The following is an 18540-nucleotide window of genomic DNA, read 5'->3' as shown; positions in this document are numbered from 1 at the left end:
ATAACTTTAATTTTTATATCATAACAGCATATAAACACGTCTGTTGTCTTGCTATATTGTGAGTGCTGACTCATGAGCTGTCTCCTGCCTTGCCCCGACGTCCTCCCCCTTCCTTGGCTCTCAGGCGCTCAGGCTTTCAGGTTGGGGAACAAAAAGGAGAAAAACAGCGACTCAGACAGAGAGGATTGAAAGCCACACATTAAACTGTGCTGATGTGGTTAATGGTCCCTCTGCACGCTGTAATTCCACCATCGCACGGCTTTTTGAATAAAAGTGTGGGGGGAATCGTGCTGCAAATGAAAACGCCTCTCTGAGAGTACAGGAAATGAAATGTTTTTTTATTTAGCTGCTAATATTCTTTCATTACAGCTCACACGGCATTAGATTTGAACCTCAGCAGCTCTCATCCGAGGTAAACACTTCAGTCTTTGGAAAAGAGAGAGAGAGAGAGGGAGAGAGATAGATAGATCTCAAATCTGGAGAACTACATATTCCTGTAGTTACCATGGCAACGCAGTCATGGCAACCTTGCTAGCATTTTTCTGTCTGCAATGATGGCTGTCTTTCTTTGTGTCTCTCTCTCTCTCTCACTCTCTCTCTCTCTCTCTCTCTCTCTCACTGTAACTCTCACTCTCTTCAAAAATTATTACATATTTTCCTACAGGGATGCTGCTATCATGTGACTACACACACACACACACACACACACACACACACACACTATCCTGTATATAGAACTGCCATGGTCTGTGCTTTTATGTACATGTTATATATCATTCTTCATCTCTTTTCCCTTTTCTGTACTGTATCTCGGACTGTCAGTTTTCTCTTTCTCTTTTTCCCCGTATCTTTTTGTGATCCCTTTCTTTTGCTCTCCATCTACGCCACTGATTAACAACCCTGTACCTGCATATCTACCTCCCTACCAAATCCACATTCAGTCCACTACATTAGCAATTGGATAAGAGCTGGAACTGAATGATGGAGGTTCAGGGTTCAGGATCACATCCTAATCCACTTCCTCACAGTCTGCTTCTTCTTCCTCCTCCTCTTCCTCCTCTTCCTCCTCTTCCAGGGCGCTATTTCTCATACTGCCACAGAGAGGCGCCAGTCGGCCGTCCGGTGTCACCGACATCGGCTGAATGATCTTATCCCTGAGAAACACATGTAGAGAAAGAACAAGAGAGTCAGAGGTAAAGGAAAGGAAAAGAGTAATACTCAAAATCAAACACACTCAGAGTTAAAGCTATCTGTTTAACCTATTCAGTATATTAGTGCTTCCGCCTAAGGGGCAGGAGTTTGGAACAACAACAAGGGGTGTGATCTAAGCATTATATAGTGCTGGTATAGATAATAATGTCAACAGTGTAAACATGGCTTAAACATGGTGTGACAACTGTCTTGTCTAATAGATAGTCTTGTAACTATCTAAATGCAGATAAGGCTAAAGAGGCTTGTGTGTTGTTTTTACAAGCCATGTGACTGAGTAGAACCGCCTTCTTATCCTGATTGGTTGCATACTGATGGTCCAATTCTTATATTACTTATAGTCTAGAGGAAGCTGAATGGTTTCTTTTCTTGGCCTCTTTGTGTTTTTTTTCTCTGTCAGGTTGAATTTATGCCCATGTGAACATCGTTAATGTCTCTTCTGGACATGTCGTGCAGTAATCATGTTGTAGCTCTGTTTGGTTTTTAAAGGTGTTCATGCTGCTGCTTCAACAACCGTGAGCAAGGAACTGAAATTGAGCAGCTGCCCCTCTGTGCTGTGATGGAAGCAACTATGTAGTATTTGATCCAATCACAGACAGGGGGAGGTCTCAGAGTAAAAGAGGTGGAGTTTGGGAGTTTGGGAGTTTGCGTTCGGAGGCTTATTTACAGACTCACAAACCTGCGCTAAAGCTGAAAAGATACTTTAAAAATTCCTCGCTTCACCTCTGAGATGGTTTTTAAAGGAATAATCGGAAAAATATGAAGCACACAGACCACGCCCAGACATACATGGATATTTTTTTAGGTAATTTTGCTTCTTCATTTTTACAAAAAATTCTGTTCAAGAACAGTGTCTTTGAAAACACTCTGTCCACTTTAAAATGCAAAAATGATTTCATAAAGCTCACATGAGCATGACATCTCAGCAGGTAGTGATATTACATCGTAAACTATTGCATCAATAATAATGCAGAGCTGTGTATAGAGTTGTTTAAAAGGTGAAAAGGGGAAAATCAGAAGGTCATTCAGGTAAATAAAGACAAAATGGTTCAGGAAATCCCAGAGGACGTCATTAACTAGGGTTTGGAAGACCACTGGGGAATTGGTGAGGCTGAATGGCATGACCAGATATTCAAAGTGGCCAAGTGGGATGTTGAACGCCATCTTCCATTCATCCCCCTCTCTGATCCTGACCAGATGGTATGAATTCCGCAGGTCCAATTTGGTGAACACAGTGGCTCTGTGCAGGGGCTCCGAAAGCTGAGCTGAGGAGAGCCAGCAGGTACTTATTTTTAATGGTGATATTGTTAAGGACCCGGTAATCAATACAAGGATGGATGGTTTTGCCCTTCTTGGCCATGAAAAAGAAGCTGGCTCCCAGGGGGGAGGAAGAAGGTCAGATGATACCAGCAACGAGGGAGTCATTAATGTGTTTTTCCATGGCCTCTCTCTCAGGACGGGACAGGGAAGCAGGCTGATGGCGTAGTCATACAGGAGGTGAGGTGGTAGTGAGAGAGCCCGGTCCTTGATGAAGACCTCTCCCAGGTCATGATACTAGGGGGGCATGGACGAGAGGTTTGGAGGGCTTAGGGTCAGAGGTGCTGTTGTGGATGTAATGGGTGGAAGAGTTCATTTCAGACATGAAGAGAGGCAGACGAGGCTCCAGTTGACAACCCAACCAGCCAATCAGTCTGTCTGGGGGTTGTGTTTAGTTAACCAGGAGTGGTCCAAAACTAGGGGAGTATGTGGGGAGGAGATGACATTAAAACAGACCTGCTCGCGGTAGTTTCCCAAGAGAACCAGGAGCAGTGGAACAGTGTGATGGGTGACCTGGGCCAAGAATCTCCCATACAGCGCATTAACAGTCATAGGGGGTCCAGTTGTTCCAAGGGGAGGCCAGACTGGGAAGCTAACGGCAGACACAGGAAACTGTCTTCGGTGCCTGAGTTGACCAGCGCACATAGGGGAATGGAGAGCTGGTTGTGGCACAGGGTGGCTGGAATCTTGTAGTGGGACAGGGAGATAGGAGAGGTGGTGCTCTTTGGCCAAGGACAGGTGGCTATGAAGTGGTTTGATTGGCCACAGTATATGAACGCACCATCCTGGAACCAGCGGTCGTGTTTGGCAGGGGTGAGCCGGGCCCAAGCCTACCTGCATGGGTTCTTCTCCAAACAAAGGGGAACTGGAAGGGACTTGAGGACTGGTCTGAGGCCCAGGGGCTGGGTTGGTGAACAAACGGGGAGGAAGACGAGGGGCTTGAGGGGCCTGGGGCCAGCCAGCTCTCTCTCTGCACCTCAATCACATGTGATTTATCCAGCCAGATAACGAGGGAGATCCAGCGCATCGAGAGAGTCTGACTCGTCTTTTATGGCAAGTTTGTTCTTCATCTGCTCATTGAGTCCATTTACAAATACTTCCTGGAGCATCTCCTAGCTCTACCCAGACTCGGCGGCCAGAACATGGAACTCCACCGAATACTTCACCACACTGCAAGACCCCTGGCGGAGGGAGAGCAGGCACTTGGTGACCTCCTTCCCTCAGACAGGGTGGTCAAAAAACTTCCATAGTTCTGTGGTGAAGGAAAAGAGAGAGGACCACAGAGCTGGCTGCCTATCCCATGTGCCAGTGGCCCAGGCTAAAGCATCTCCCCTAAGAAGCCTCATGACATAGGCTACCCTGGCTTCATTGGTGGTATTGGTATTAGGATGCTGAGCAAACATGAAGGAACACTGAAGGAGGGAGGACCTTCATCTCCCTAGGTCATCTGCATAGGGCTCGGGTCATGGGATATGGTCTTTGCGCCATAGTGAACTGTGAGAGGAGACAGATTGGACAACAGAGGCAGGCTGACTGGGCTGGGGGCCAGGGCAGTCTGGACCATTTGGGGGAGGACGCTGTTGAGTTACTGCGTGAGGAACCCCAAGCTGGGCCACCATAGCCTGGTGGCTCTCAGAGAGTGTACACAGCTGTAGTTCATGCTAACTAAGGAGGGTGCCCTGATGGGACAGGGTAGCCAGATTGTTCTGTTATGAGGACCACAAACCCAAGGACTGAAGGTTAAACAGGATTTATTGAAGGGTAGTGGAAGTTAGGGAGTGTGGGAAGGGAGTGTGGTGATGTGTAGTCAGGGTCAGGGCTTGAACTCGGGTCAGTGGGGTGAGAGCTGAGTGCAGAGCTGGAGAGTCATGGGGAAGGCAAGTTGGGGCTGGGTGTAGCAGGAAGGGAGCTGGGAGTGAATAGCAGTTACTGTGAGCAATAGACTGCACTGACTCAACCAGGAAGCACAAGAAAAGGAGTGCCACACCCAGGGACACACACACACACACACACACACACACACATACCTGGAGAGTCTGTTGAACATGGTGACAAGACGCACAGCTTCGGCCTCCTTCTCCTCCTCACTCATCCCCTCCATGGGGTCGGGCTGCGGCTCCTCGACTCGCCCCGTCACCAAGTTGATCCTGTCTCTGGCCTGTCGGTACTCCTCCGTGTCCGAGTCTGAGTCACTGGAGTACTTAGACTGAGGAGTCGAGCTGCGACCGCTCAGGAGGCCTCGGGCTGCTAACAAACCTGCTGCATTGCCATAACCAGTGTACTTCACGAACCGGCCCACTGATACACACACACACACACACACACACACAACACACACACATGGTTATTAGTCAGACAGTACACTCACTCAGTGTCCATTATATCACTTCCATCTCTCACATTGGTCACTTTGTGAGACTCAGATTTTTATTCGGACTCGGAGACTCAGTCGTCTGCTGATATCACGCACACATTTCTGTTCTTTTCCATCAAACAGAGGGAAAAAAAACCTGCTTCACACCTTCATGTCATGACTGTAACTCAGTACTATCCAGAATCCCACTGCCACACACATCAACAATTAACAACATCATCTCAGGTTCAGAACTGCCAGGTAAATTCATGCATTAACAAGCTAACTAGGTCATTATACACCTGCGTTAAATACTTGTTAAATACTGTTTTTGTCCTAGTTCATGAGGACTCTCTGTAAAAATAGACAAGCACAGACTGGAGCTTTCATTTGTGATGGGTTTGCTAGTGAATTTTTATATTATCAAGTGTGCCATCCATCCATCCATCCATCCATCCATCCATCTTCTATACCGCTTATCCTTTTCAGGGTCACAACCTGGAGCTTATCCCAGGGAGCATCGGGCACAAGGCGGGTACACCCTGGACAGGGTGCCAATTATCAAGTGTACCTAGCTTCCTAAAAGGTTACCAGTTTGGAACCTTTTCTTGGGAAACAGAAAAACTTTCTGTTGCAGGGTGTAATGATGATTCAAGAGGGACAACTGAACGTCCTCCATCAGATCAAATCAGATAAGAAACGGACCATGATGAAGTGCTAAACGTGAAAATTGACATGAAGAATTAAACAGAAGACAATATAAATAAAATAAAATACATCCCTGTACTGATGTAGACATGCACTACACTCTTAAAAATGAAGGTTCCTCAAAGGTTCTTTACAGCACCATAGGATCTGCAAAGAATCCTCTTCTTGTCAAGAACTGTTTTTCATTGTATATGGTTCTGGAGTTGAGCTATATGGTTCTTTGGAGATTAAAGAAGTTCTTTATGTTTCATTATAGGTTCTTAAAAACTGTGTATTGGTTCTTCAAGGTATCACCCTATAACAGGTTAAAGTGAGCCTTTAAAGTTCTTTGTGGGACTGCAGAAGGTTCTCCTGGCAGGCATCACTCTTAAGAACCATACTTTGGTTCCTTAAAGCATTAACTAAGGTTTTTTTTCATTTTAACTTATAACATGGTTCCCTGTGGCACTGCTCTGAAGAACCATTTGTGGGTTCTTTAAAGCAGCAGTAAATAAATGGCTCTCTAAAGAATTTGAGAGTAAAAGGTTCTTTGTCCTGTGGCATCAGGCTGAAAAAACCCTTTTTGGTTCTAACTGGAACCTTTATCTTTACGAGTGTATGGAGTGAATTGTGATACGATGAGGAGACTTTGGCTGTATGAATATGAGAAATATATCTTTCACGTAAACATGTCTGAAGGGAATCATCGGTTCTGTGGGACTGTAGGAACAGGACAGAATTCTACACTGCGTGTAGTTTTATAATCGGATTTGTACTGATCGTCCTTCTGCTATTTTATCTTTCTAAATGACTCAAAATGGCCGACGTTAAAGCTCTTCCTGTGTGTGTGAGTTTCTGTACCGTTTTCTTTGCAGAGCACAAACAGTAGCTCAGCGGCACAGTGTTTCAGCTCCGTGTCCACGTGCGTCATCAGTCTCACCAATTTGTTACGGATCGTGTCTCCTTGCTCGGGTCTCAGCGCCACGTCCCTCAGCGGCGGCAGAATCTGACCAGTCACAGCACAGAAAGGTCAGACGACTCGGACCCCGACTCATGTCAACGTTATAAAATGTGTTTTATGATTAAAGCTGTTCAGAGTCAGTTCTTTTAGTGTGCAGATGATGTGAAATATGGAAAATGTTTATTGTCGCATTGTTTATTTGTATTTCATTTTTAAACGAGGCTAAAATTAATCACATGGGAAATCTGTGTTAGTATTGAGTTCATGCAAATGACATAGTGGCTGTGTTGCAATATTAACCAATCAGAACTAATCATATCCATAAGCACATGTGCCATTACTGCATCATAAAATATAAGAGCCAATCAGGTTCCAGTATGCAAATGCAGTCTAAAAAAACTGTTTACAATGGAAAAGGGGGCAGGGTATTTGGGTTGGGGAACTTTTTCAATTTCCGTATTGAAGGAATCTGGATTTTTAAAATGGGGATTAAAGTGTATAAATAAATAAATAAATAAATAAATAAATAAATAAATAAGCCTTTTCTCTTATTTATATGACATTAGTGTATACACAAATGAGTGCTCAATATGGATCATATATATACTAATATAACTAACTGTGTAGAACATACAGATAGTCAGTGAGGTAAACAGTCTGGTATGCATAAAGTTTTGGCACCTGCTGTCTGAAGTAGTGTCGTGTTTCTCTGTGAGCCCTACAGCTCTCAGTCAGGAGGTTCAGCACCGGAGTCAGTCTCTCCTTCAGCTTATGACCCTTTAATAATCACACACACACACATACACACACACACACACACACACGTCAGGTACACAAGTACACACTTGATAAACTATAGACGTGAGATTTATGAGGGACAGAGATGACTCAGAGGTTACAGTTATGACTGAAAATATCTGATTGAAAATATCTGGGGTTAAATGAATAAAAGGTAAATATAATAATGTATAATAAATATAACAAAACAAGGATTTTAGGGATTTCCCATCTTCTAACACTGATTCTTAAATTCAGTCTGTCCATCTACAGTACAGTCCAAAGGTTTGTCTTTTACTAGATTTTCGTTTTATTTTTTATTTAATAAACCACTACAGCTTTGAGATGTAAAACTGCTAAATAAAACAGAAATATCTCTCTCTCTCTCTCTCTCTCTCTCTCTCTCTCTCTTACTCTGTCCAGTCTCCTCTCCATGAACAATAGCAGTGAGTGGACACAGTCCATGTTGACTCCGCCCGATTCCCTCGATCCCTCAGAGAGACAAGCCGAGAGCAGGACGTCCAGACACTGCAGAGGGAGTGCTGACAACACATTCACCGTCTGCCTGTGGGGGGGTGGGGGGTGTCAGATTTCAGGGACAGAAAAAAGGTCAGAGGTCAACCAAAAGGTCATGTATTATCTGCTTCTATCATGTTTAATGAGATGGGTCTAACTTTGATTCTCACATTCTGTAACAGCAGACAAGAGAGGTTACAGGTGATGATTAAAGTGAGGTTGCAGGTGATGATTAAAGAGAGGTTACAGCTGATGATTAAAGAGAGGTTACAGCTGATGATTAAAGTGAGGTTGCAGGTGATGATTAAAGAGAGGTTACAGGTGATGATTAAGGAGATGTTACAGGTGATGATTAAAGAGAGGTTACAGCTGATGATTAAAGTGAGGTTGCAGGTGATGATTAAAGAGAGGTTACAGGTGATGATTAAGGAGATGTTACAGGTGATGATTAAAGAGAGGTTACAGGTGATGATTAAAGAGAGGTTACAGGTGATGATTAAAGAGATGTTACAGCTGATGATTAAAGTGAGGTTGCAGGTGATGATTAAAGAGATGTTACAGCTGATGATTAAAGTGAGGTTGCAGGTGATGGTTAAAGAGATGTTACAGGTGATGATTAAGGAGATGTTACAGGTGATGATTAAAGAGACTGGTAGCGTACTGTATATTGGATCACTATAAACTATGAGATGTGTTAGAGTACATTAAAGTATAATAATGAATAATTACTGCTAACTAGGGGAGGGGACGTTCACTTAAGGCCCCAACATTCCCTTAAATCTTCATTAGAGAACTTCAGCCCAGTACATGGTTGTATAATGTATTATGTGTGTGTTTTCTCACCCCTGTAGTTCCTCGGTCAGTTCTTCCCCTTGGCAGGGCAGCAGCAGGCAGTGACGCAGTACAGCAGCTAGGCGGCGATACAGAGCTGCATCCTCCTGAGGGCATAAACAGGGAGACATTGAGGCTTAATTAACTGCTTCTTACTGACTGCAGTGGAAAGTGGACTTAGCAGAGTGTACGGATTTCTGTGAGTAATCTGCTGGACCTCATCAGGTTGCTGTGTGTGCGAGCTGTACGTGACGTTAAACAGGACTTTCAGGATCTCAATGGCACGCTGAGAGACCTCCTTACAGACAGGGGGCGACTCGGAGTCCCAGGCCACCACCTCGTACACATCAGCCCACTGAACTTCCAAACACTGCTCCAGAGCAGCCGTCAGCATGGACACGCCACGCTCCTGTAGGAAGCAGAACAGGAAGTGTCAGAGGAAGTGCATGGTAAAAAAGAATAACATATTCACGACTCTCTCTTGAAGTGTTCACCTGCCGCAGCTGTCGTCTGAGTTCAGGCCTTAAAGCCGTCAACAGGAACAGCAGCCGCAGCTCATAGAACTGACCACTGGGGGGCGACACAGAGCGAATGCCATCCTTCAGCTTTTCCGAAAGACCTGGGAGGAGTCTGGAGGAAAAAAGTGGGGAAAAGGAACGCAAAAGACAGAAAAAAACCAAGAGCAAAGGATACACACATGCTTTTATTTTCATTTATTTTCTATTTCTTATTTTAATTTACATTTCATTTGGGCAGAAGGTGTTGATTAATTTTCTATAACAGCAGCTCTGGCAGTAGTGCAGCTGTAAATCACTTGTTCTAATAAGTTATCGTTTCCATAGTAACCGCTCATTCACAGGGACGTGTACAGCGGACTCTCCGCTGCTAATAAACGGATGTAAAATGAAAAACATGTCTAATCAATAAATGATATGTTGAGGAGACGTTTATGTAACATTTATGTCTCCAGTGTCAGTGATGACGATCTTTAAAATCAACAAGAAAACTGAAGTCTGTAAAGCTGAAGAAAAATATGGACAAGAATTTTTTAATGAAGAATGTGCAAGAACCTAGTAATGAAGTGCTCTGTGTGTGTGTGTGTGTGTGTGTGTGTGTGTGTGTGTGTGTGTGTGTGTGTCTCACCTCAGTGCACTGGCCCTCTCTTGCGCCCTCTGGCTGTTGTAGATGATATTACAGAGAGTCTTCATGGCTTCTTTCCTCCACACCTCTCCATCATCATACCACTCGCTCCTCTCCTCGTCTTCCTCCTCTCTGGCGTCCCTCTTTCCTCTCGTCAACACTCCGTAGATGTCATCAGTTCTTTCCATCTCCGTGATGTCCTCGCTCACACAGTGTGGGGTGTGTGAGGGGGCGGAGCTTACATGAGGAGCTGCTAAGTTAGCGTCAATGAAATGGACATGGAAGTCCATGTTGGTGACAGGATTTGACGCGACGCTGTCCACGGTCTCTTCTCCTATCTCCTTCTCCTCCTCCTCATTGTCATGGTGAGAAAGGGGTGGGGTTTTGATGCCACCCAGGGAGGCGAGGGTGAGGATGGCCGAGTCAGTGATGAAGGGCGCGAGTGCCTGGCGGTCACGGGAGAGAATACGTAGTGTACGCAAACACGCACTGAGAACGCTGGGCTGGAGACGAGTCCGGATGAACCGGAGCAGAGCTTCAGCCAACCGCTGAGAGAAAGATAGAGACAGACAGAGAGAGAGAGACAGAGAGAGAGACACTCAGTGATTTTAGTGACTAGCCACTGACTGATGATGTAAAGCTCCAGACTGGACAGACGAGGCCCCTGATTGGTCAGTCAAAGCCCCCAGTTGGACAGAAATGCGAGTAAATACAGGAACACTAAAGTTTGAATGTAAAATTAATGGAACTGATTAGAAGATATTGAAAAAAGTTTGTTTATTAAATACGCTACAATCTTTTGTCGAACGTTTTCTATAAACTCATAATCACAATCATTTACCTCAAGCTCCTGCTTCAGTTAGCATTAACTAGTCAGCATAGTTAACTACTGAACCTACCGTGATGAAACAAAATTATTTATTGTTATTTGTCTTTAGCTCATTTGAGCTAGGTTTACAACCCCAATTCCAAAAAAGTTGGGACAGTATGGAAAATGTTAATAAAAACAAAGAGGAGTGATGTGTAAATGTACTCTGACTTTTATTTAAACAAAACACGTATAAAGACGAGGGATTTGATGTTTTGTCTAATCAATTGCATCGGTTTTTGAAGATGAACCTTTATTTTGAAATAAAAAATTCCCAAAAAAAGTTGGGACAGGGGTAGTTTAGGACTAATAGCGATGTGAGAAGTTGAAATAAGAGGGTGATGTGAGACAGGTGAGGCGATCGTCTAATCATAGTATATACAGTAAGTAGCCTCCAAAAAAGGCCGAGTCCTTCAAGAGTGAGGACGGGTCGAGTCAGAAAACAATCCAACACTTTGAGAAGAACGTTCCCCAAAGACACATCGGGAGGATTTTGGGCGTTTCACCTTCTACAGTGCACGATACAATGAAAAGATTCGAGGAATCCGGTCGAATCCCGGTGTGTAAAGGGCGAGCATTAATGCAGGAAGATATGTACACATTCTGGAGAAACATGTGCTGCCATCCAGAGCAGGACAACGCCGGACCACGTTCTACCCAGATTACACGTGCCAAGCTGCCACTGTTGGGCCCTTGAGCAAGGCCCTTAACCCTGTCTGCTCCAGGGGGCACTGTATCATGGCTGACCCTGCACTCTGACATGCTGGGGTATGTGAAGAAAAGAATTTCACTGTGCTGTAATGTATATGTGACCAATAAAGGCTTCTTCTTATATTATGTATTTAAAATCAGTAGTTAATTAAGTTTATTAATGTCATAAGATGAAGTCTAATTATATTTAAGCTAGGCCCCACCCCTTTCTTAAATCTAGAGACAGCATGTGTGGGATGAGTTTATAACACACCCTTCGCAGGACCAGGTCTGGATCCTCACTGTCTTCATCTCCTGAGCCGAATTCTGAGTCCGGGTCTGGAACGTAGTCTCTCACTTTATTCCTGCGGAACTGATGAGAGAGAGAGGGGGTGGAGCGGGAGAAAGGGAGAATGAGAAAGAGGGAGAGAGAGGGAGAGAGAGAGAAAGAGAGAGAGGGAGAGAGAGGGGGGAGAGAGCGAGAGAGGGAGAGAAAGAGAAAGAGAGAGAGGGAGAGAGGGGGGAGAGAGGGAGAGAGGGAGAGAGAGAGAAAGTTAGAGAGGGAGAGAGAGAGAGGGGGAGAGAGGGAGAGGGAGAGCGAGAGAAAGAGGGAGAGAGGGGGGCAGAGGGGGGGAGAGGGAGAGAGAGAGCGAGAGAAAGAGGGAGAGAGGGGGGGCAGAGGGGGGGAGGGAGAGAGGGAGAGAGAGAGAAAGAGAGTGGGAGAGAGAGAGAGGGAGGGAGAGAGAGAAAGAGAGAGAGAGAGGATTAAAGTGCTGTTTAACCTTATCTCAGTTTTTCTACCGCTGAAAATAATATTTCTTCTGTTTCAGACTCTCCCTTTTTTCACTTTTTCTTTCTCCTCTCTCTCTCTCTCTCTCTCTCTCTCTCAGGTGCTCCTCAGAGTCAGTATTTTTACCTCCTCCAGCTCTCGTTGCTGTTCTCAGGTCCATGTGAGCGTAATGAGACAGAGACAGAGACGGTGATTAATAACATTATTACTGAGTGAACTACACTTTAAAGGTTAATTAAGGGTTCTTAGCTTTGAAAAAAAAAAAAAAAAGGTTTTCACCTGGAGGACTTTCTGATTGGTCAAAACTCTGGTGTAGTGTGAGAGCCATACTGTACCTAGAACCATTAAGGGTTCTCCCACAGAGACAACCGAAGAAAGCTTAAAGGGGCTACATCTCTTAAGATAAAAAAGTTATGTGTTTAAAGTTATTTAAAGTTATGTGTTTTAGTTCGTGATGTTTACGGCTCATTATAATCAGTGTTTGATATTTCAGAAACATTTTATTTTGTATAGGTTTGAAAGCATCTTCTCTTTACAGATTTGTAAAGACTTTTACGCAGTGCTGTATATTTCCTGCTCTGCTACTGCATGATTTTTATTTTATTTCATTTCCTCCTGTGTAGATTACTCACGCTGTTCCCTGTAAGTGACTTTGGGGCGTTAAAAAAGAGCTCAGTGTACAGTAACTAAAAGCTTTCAATAATCAGTACGTTATTAAATAGAGACAGGCCGAGATAAGTGAAGGTGATGGTACATTAATAGCTCTGTTAATCCTGTACTCTGAGATTAAGGACATTTTACACACACACACACACACACACACACACACACACACACACACCTACCTTTCTCCTCTCTCTTTCCTCCACATTAAAAAAGAAACACTGTGCAAACTGTAAAGAAAATAAACAGAATATAAAGCAAAAATATGAAATTAGATGAATGATAAGAACTCAAAGCTCCACTAGGTTACAAAACGGCTCAGAGAAACATATTAACACGCCTCAGATATTATACCGTGCTGTTGGCATGGAAACAGGTTTTGTCAAAAAAAGTAGTATTTTTATAAGTAATTTTTACTCTGTGTAATTCTGCACAGGACTGAACCTGGTCCTGCAGGACATCATCTCCAATCATCACACGAGGTTTAATCATCACACACTGCTGCTTTTCATTTGCATTATTTCTTTCTTGCTACTACAGTAAAAACATTGGCGTGCCTCGGTGTTGTAGTGGTCCAGCTGCGTCAGGACGCTGTCCTGGTCTCCGTGTGTGATGCACTGGATGATCTTCTCCACATCCACAGCCATGACGTCTCTTACAGCAAATAAAACCTCACATCAAATAAAGTTTACACCTCCAGGATCATTTCAAACAATACTTCATCATTAACTTACCTGTTACACTTCCTTACCTGCTCCAGTGCGTGTGTGTGTGTGTGAGAGTGTGTGTGTGTGTGTGTGTGTGTGTGTGTGTGTGTTACTCTATCCTTTTGAGTAATCTGAGCATGGTGGATTTAGCTGCTCATTTTCCTAATCTAATCTCCACCCTGTCTCCTCTCCGTCTTTCATAACACACACACACACTCACACACACACACACTCGCATGGTGTGATTACACTTTGCATGGATCATTTGCATGAGAGTCGATGAGTCAGAGTGTAAATCACAAATCTGGAGTTTAACAACATCATTTAAATCAACTTTGTAAAGATTTAAGTGTGTACATTACACCTCACAGAATATTAAATGTGAACATGTCCTGTTCAACTACTTCCATCCATCCATCCATCTGTCCATCCATACATACGTCCATCCATCCATCTGTCCATCCATCCATACGTCCATCCATCCATCTGTCCATCCATCCATACGTCCATCCATCCATCTGTCCATCCATCCATACGTCCATTCATCCGTCCATACGTCCATCTGTCCATACGTCCATCCATCCGTCCATACGTCCATCCGTCCATCTGTCCATCCGTCCGTCCATATGTCCATCCATACGTCCATCCGTCCATCCGTCCATACGTCCATCCATCCATCTGTCCGTAGATCCATCCATCCGTCCATCCGTCTATACATCCATCCGTCCATCTGTCCATACGTCCATACGTCCATCCGTCCATCTGTCCATCCGTCCATACATCCATTCATCCGTCCATCCGTCCATCTGTCCATATGTCCATCCATACGTCCATACGTCCATCCGTCCATCCATCCATCCATCCGTCCATCCGTCCATACGTCCATCCATCCATCCATCCATCCGTCCATACGTCCGTCCATCCGTCCATCCATCCGTCCATACGTCCATCCATCCGTCCATCCGTCCATACGTCCATCCATCCATACGTCCATACGTCCATACGTCCATCCATCCATCCGGCCGTCCATCCGTCCATCCATCCGTCCATTCTTCCGTCAATCCATCCATCCATCTGTCCGTCCATCCTGTGCCGCTTATCCTTCAGGGTTGCAGGGAACCTGGAGCGTATCCCAGGGAGCATGGGGCACAGGGCGGGGTGCTAATCCATCGCATCACACACACATTCACACACTATGGACACCACATATAATTAAAACCTTTTAGTGATGTTTTCGTCTTGAGGATCTGTTGGATTATGTTTGAATGCAGTGACTGAACTGTGTGGATAGATAACCTTTGCATCTTGTTTTTTGCCTTTTTCTGTTTTGATTTGGATTTTTCCTTAAACTTTTTGGAACGTTCAACTACATCTGAGTTTGTCTCAGCAGTTGGGTTCATCACCTCTCCTGTGGCTCACAGAGCGTCTGACCCACGTGGTGCTGACGCGGTGTTAAAGGAACACTTTGAGGAACTATCAAATGTCTGGAATATTCTAAACGTTCAGTAGTCCAACAGCTGAGACAGAAACATTAATAATAATGATAATACTGAGTGATGAATGGACTTACTGTTACTCCCCTAAAGTTGATTAGTTTCCTCTAACAGCACGTCTCAAAATGTTTTATGTTTAGAAAAGCCTCAGTAGTTTAGTAGATCAGTAGCTTGCTAATTTAGTAGTCTATTCTGCATCTTGTTTCCTCCGGCTCTGTGTTCAAGCTGATCTTCTGAGCCGTGTGACCCTCAGACTGTACGATCAGCCTTAAATTAAAGGAGAAAGAAAACAAGAGAGACACGGAGATGGTCCGCACTCCTGGTTCTCCTTCACTCTGAGGCTGAAATCAGAGGGGGGATGATGATGAAGATGATGATGATGATGATGATGATGGAGGGATGAAAGGGTTCGGAGTGGTTTGATTGGGTATAATAATGGGGGTAATTAATGAGAGAGCGTGAGAGAGATCAGGGTAATCACTGAATCACCAGCACTCAGTGTACGGGATAAATTACAGGAAGGTTTATAGATATGAGAGAGAGAGAGAGCGAGAGAGAGAGAGAGAGAGCTCAGAGGCATCTCCACCGTCCTCATCGCTCTGATCCGACACAGACGGTAGAAGTGAAAAAGAGAAGTAAGTTTAGCTTTAATTTATTTAACTGAATACTGAGCTGTGGTACTTAAATCTGACCTTTTTAACAATAACACATTGAATTTGTTCCTTCAGTGTCAGTGTTAATGTCACAGTGAGTGTCTCAGTGCGTCTGATGAAGTGTGTATTCTGTGTGTGTGTGTGTGTGTGTGTGTATGGTGTATTACAGGATGCTGAGGGTGAGACTGCTCCTGCTCTTGTTCTGCTCCGTTGCCCTGCTGAGACCCGGTGCTGGTTTCGGGAGCCGCAGGCTGTGTGGCGTCCAGCTGGTGGAGGCTCTGCTGCTCGTCTGTGGGGATAAAGGCCTGTTCTACCAGTCAGGGAGACGCGGACGAGACGAGGACATCCGTAAGTGTGTGTGTGTGTGTGTGTGTGTGTGTGTGTGTGTGTGTGGCACTTTGTAGAACCACTAAGATTAAAAGGTGCTATATAACTGCAGACCATTTGCTATAAAGACACACACTGAATTAAAATATCTTACAAACTATTTAAATTCCTGACAGACGTTTAGTCCTGTGAAAGTATATTCAGATGAAGATCAGGACTAAGTGGAACAAACATGCCAGTTTTTAATTTTTGTTCTTCAGTCTGTTCGGCTTGTTCACTCGGGCTCTGTGTGGATTCTGGTTCTTGTCAGTGAGTCAGATCAATCAGAGGCCTAACGATATCTGAACGTGTCTGATTCCTTTGTGATTCATTCACTCTAGAGATCAACCAATATTGATTTTTTTTTATTACAGATACTGATTATTTGCATGTTTATGTGTCCAATAATTGATATGCAGAACTGATGTTTATTTATTTATTGTTTTAATTCTGTTTTCAACACAATGATGATAATTACACCAGTGAACTGAACAAACCCTTTTATTTATAACAGTTTCGTCAATTTCACTTCGTCCTTGCATACAAAACACAAAAACTCTTATTTCTACCCCAATAAATAAAAGGGTCTGAAAGAGTTACTACACTATTACTAAAGTGTCTTAAACTACATATCAAGCATTTATGTAACTTCAAATTTGTCCATTAATGGCTGTTAGGTTAAATAAAGCTTATTAATTAAAGCAAAGCAAGTATACTTTCCCTGCACACCGTTGTTAAGTCGTCTCTCCTCAGATTCAGTGCTGCAATAGCGTTCCTGCACGAAATTCTTAAAACGCCCACAAGATGGCGCCAAATATCGGTGTATCCGATATTACAAAACGGATATCCGGTTATGGAAAAGTGTTTAAATATCAGGAAAAATATCGGTAAAATCGATTATCAGTTGATCTCTAATTCACTCTGCTGGGAGTCAAATACACAACTCACCATTCACACTAGCTAACAGTTCCGCATTTTAATCACACTGCCGGTATTACTCACATCTACAAAACATAAAAGAAATGAAAGACAAAAAATAAAAACACAAAAAATCCCATACAGCTCATATAGCTATGCGAGTCAGCTCTCGACGCTCGTCTAACAGTTGACTCATAGAACCGACTCGTTGTTGAGCGACACATCGGTAACTGAGTGATTGTGCGCATGCTCGTACAGGTGTGATGATGACGGACGCCGCCGTTTCCCACCAGGTGATGCGGAAGGAGGAGTCTGCTGTTTCCGGTGTGATAAAGAGAGGGATTGTGGAGCAGTGCTGTCATTTCTCCTGCGATTACTATGATCTGGAAAACTACTGCAACATATAAACACACTGTGGACGAGGTTCACTCAGAGGATAAAGCTCCCACAGGATCCTCACATCACTAAACATTACTCATAAACTCAATATAAAAACTACAATAAAAACTCTGCTCATTCATTAATTACCTGTGAGTCATTTACCTTTTTTTTCTCCCCAGAATTATCTCACAAAACTAATCAAGTGCAAAGAAACATCTCTATCTGCACTGGGTTACCTCATTATCTCAGTTTATCTCATTACACTGAGGATTTATTAATAAAGTAAAATCGATAAAGAAATTTCACTGCACCGGGCCTGTGTGCGGTTAACGCTATTTATTTAAAGCACCAATCAGAGATTTCAATTATTGTGAAATATACAAAGCTGATACTTGTAAATAATATTTATAATATATATATTTTTTAATTTATGGAAGTTAAAAAAAATACTAACCACAAATGGAAAATATTAAACTTGCAGAATGTTTATGATAAATTTGCAGCTGAGGATGCGTTTCCTCCCCACAGCCTGTAGGGGGCGGGAGTGTGAGCTTTACCCCGCAGTGCCAACAGATTAGAGGAAATAAAAGATTTTACAGTATTGATATTTTCTGTATTTCTAATTTGTAGAAGCAGATGAAAATGAAACCGATTTTCGCCAATCTTAAAAATTCTGTTTTAGTTTAATTAAAAAGCAATAAAAATAAAATAAAAATAAGCAAAAATTGCTCAGGGAAAGACATAATTTGTGATTAATTGGTATACATTTATAATATATAATATTTAGATTTTCTAAAATTACATTTTAATGTTTTAAAAACAGAACTGAATAAATATGCCTGTCTCAATTTTTTCCTCAGAGAAACTCTTTTACAATCAGATTTTGATGAATGTAGTGTCCTAATAAAGCAGCGTATCCTCAGAGATACGATTTATAACCTCCAAAATAAGCAATATAATTTTAGAAATCACTTATATAAGTCCAAAATAAATATTTTAAAAAATTATATTTAAATAAAAGTAATTTTTAAAACTCGGGTCTGTACTACAGTCCAGCTGTAACTGGCCACCTTGAATTAAATGACTTTACTCCAAACTGGAACTGAAAGTTATAAAAGAAAAAGGATTTAAAAGCTCCTTGTATTAAATGCGATTTTGTTTTAAAATAAATATTGAAGGAGTCTCTGACTGCAGAGTGCGCTGCGCATGCTGCCGTGTGC

The 18540-nt window shown here is 43.1% G+C and overlaps 2 protein-coding genes across 2 annotated transcripts; one reads left to right on the top strand and one right to left on the bottom strand.

Annotated features, from left to right (window-relative positions):
* Nucleotides 1–332: 332 nt before the first annotated feature.
* Nucleotides 333–13691, bottom strand: si:ch211-195b15.7 (synembryn-A). Its single transcript, XM_053619338.1, has 14 exons — nucleotides 13360–13691; nucleotides 12985–13032; nucleotides 12266–12283; nucleotides 11624–11722; nucleotides 10101–10339; nucleotides 9795–10028; nucleotides 9146–9281; nucleotides 8869–9060; nucleotides 8664–8758; nucleotides 7719–7869; nucleotides 7209–7304; nucleotides 6428–6572; nucleotides 4554–4824; nucleotides 333–1154 (listed from the first exon to the last, which is right to left on the bottom strand). The coding sequence occupies exons 1-14, from the start codon at nucleotides 13447–13449 to the stop codon at nucleotides 1010–1012; spliced, it is 1959 nt and encodes a 652-aa protein (XP_053475313.1). The 5' UTR covers nucleotides 13450–13691; the 3' UTR covers nucleotides 333–1009.
* Nucleotides 13692–15574: 1883 nt separating this feature from the next.
* On the top strand, nucleotides 15575–17607 carry LOC128617816 (insulin). The gene is made up of 3 exons (XM_053640983.1): nucleotides 15575–16041; nucleotides 16243–16291; nucleotides 17198–17607. The coding sequence occupies exons 1-3, from the start codon at nucleotides 15811–15813 to the stop codon at nucleotides 17344–17346; spliced, it is 429 nt and encodes a 142-aa protein (XP_053496958.1). The 5' UTR covers nucleotides 15575–15810; the 3' UTR covers nucleotides 17347–17607.
* Nucleotides 17608–18540: the final 933 nt, after the last annotated feature.

This window comes from Ictalurus furcatus, chromosome 2, assembly GCF_023375685.1.
Source record: "Ictalurus furcatus strain D&B chromosome 2, Billie_1.0, whole genome shotgun sequence".
Lineage (NCBI taxonomy): Eukaryota > Metazoa > Chordata > Actinopteri > Siluriformes > Ictaluridae > Ictalurus > Ictalurus furcatus.
The sequence above is the reverse complement of the archived record's forward strand: the minus strand, read 5'-3'. Positions and strand labels throughout refer to the sequence as shown.

Excerpts from the sequence above, each read along its gene's own strand:
- si:ch211-195b15.7 (XM_053619338.1), bottom strand. The coding sequence starts at position 13,449 with ATGGCTGTGGATGTGGAGAAGATCATCCAGTGCATCACACACGGAGAC. Across the intron at positions 9,061-9,145 it reads TCAGACGACAGCTGCGGCAG|GAGCGTGGCGTGTCCATGCT; the intron begins GTGAACACTTCA and ends TGCTTCCTACAG. Across the intron at positions 6,573-7,208 it reads GACACTACTTCAGACAGCAG|ATTCTGCCGCCGCTGAGGGA; the intron begins GTGCCAAAACTT and ends GTGACTGGTCAG.
- LOC128617816 (XM_053640983.1), top strand. The coding sequence starts at position 15,811 with ATGGTGTATTACAGGATGCTGAGGGTGAGACTGCTCCTGCTCTTGTTC. Across the intron at positions 16,042-16,242 it reads GTGTGTGTGTGTGTGTGTGT|TCTGTTCGGCTTGTTCACTC; the intron begins GTGTGTGGCACT and ends TTTGTTCTTCAG. Across the intron at positions 16,292-17,197 it reads GTGGATTCTGGTTCTTGTCA|GTGTGATGATGACGGACGCC; the intron begins GTGAGTCAGATC and ends ATGCTCGTACAG.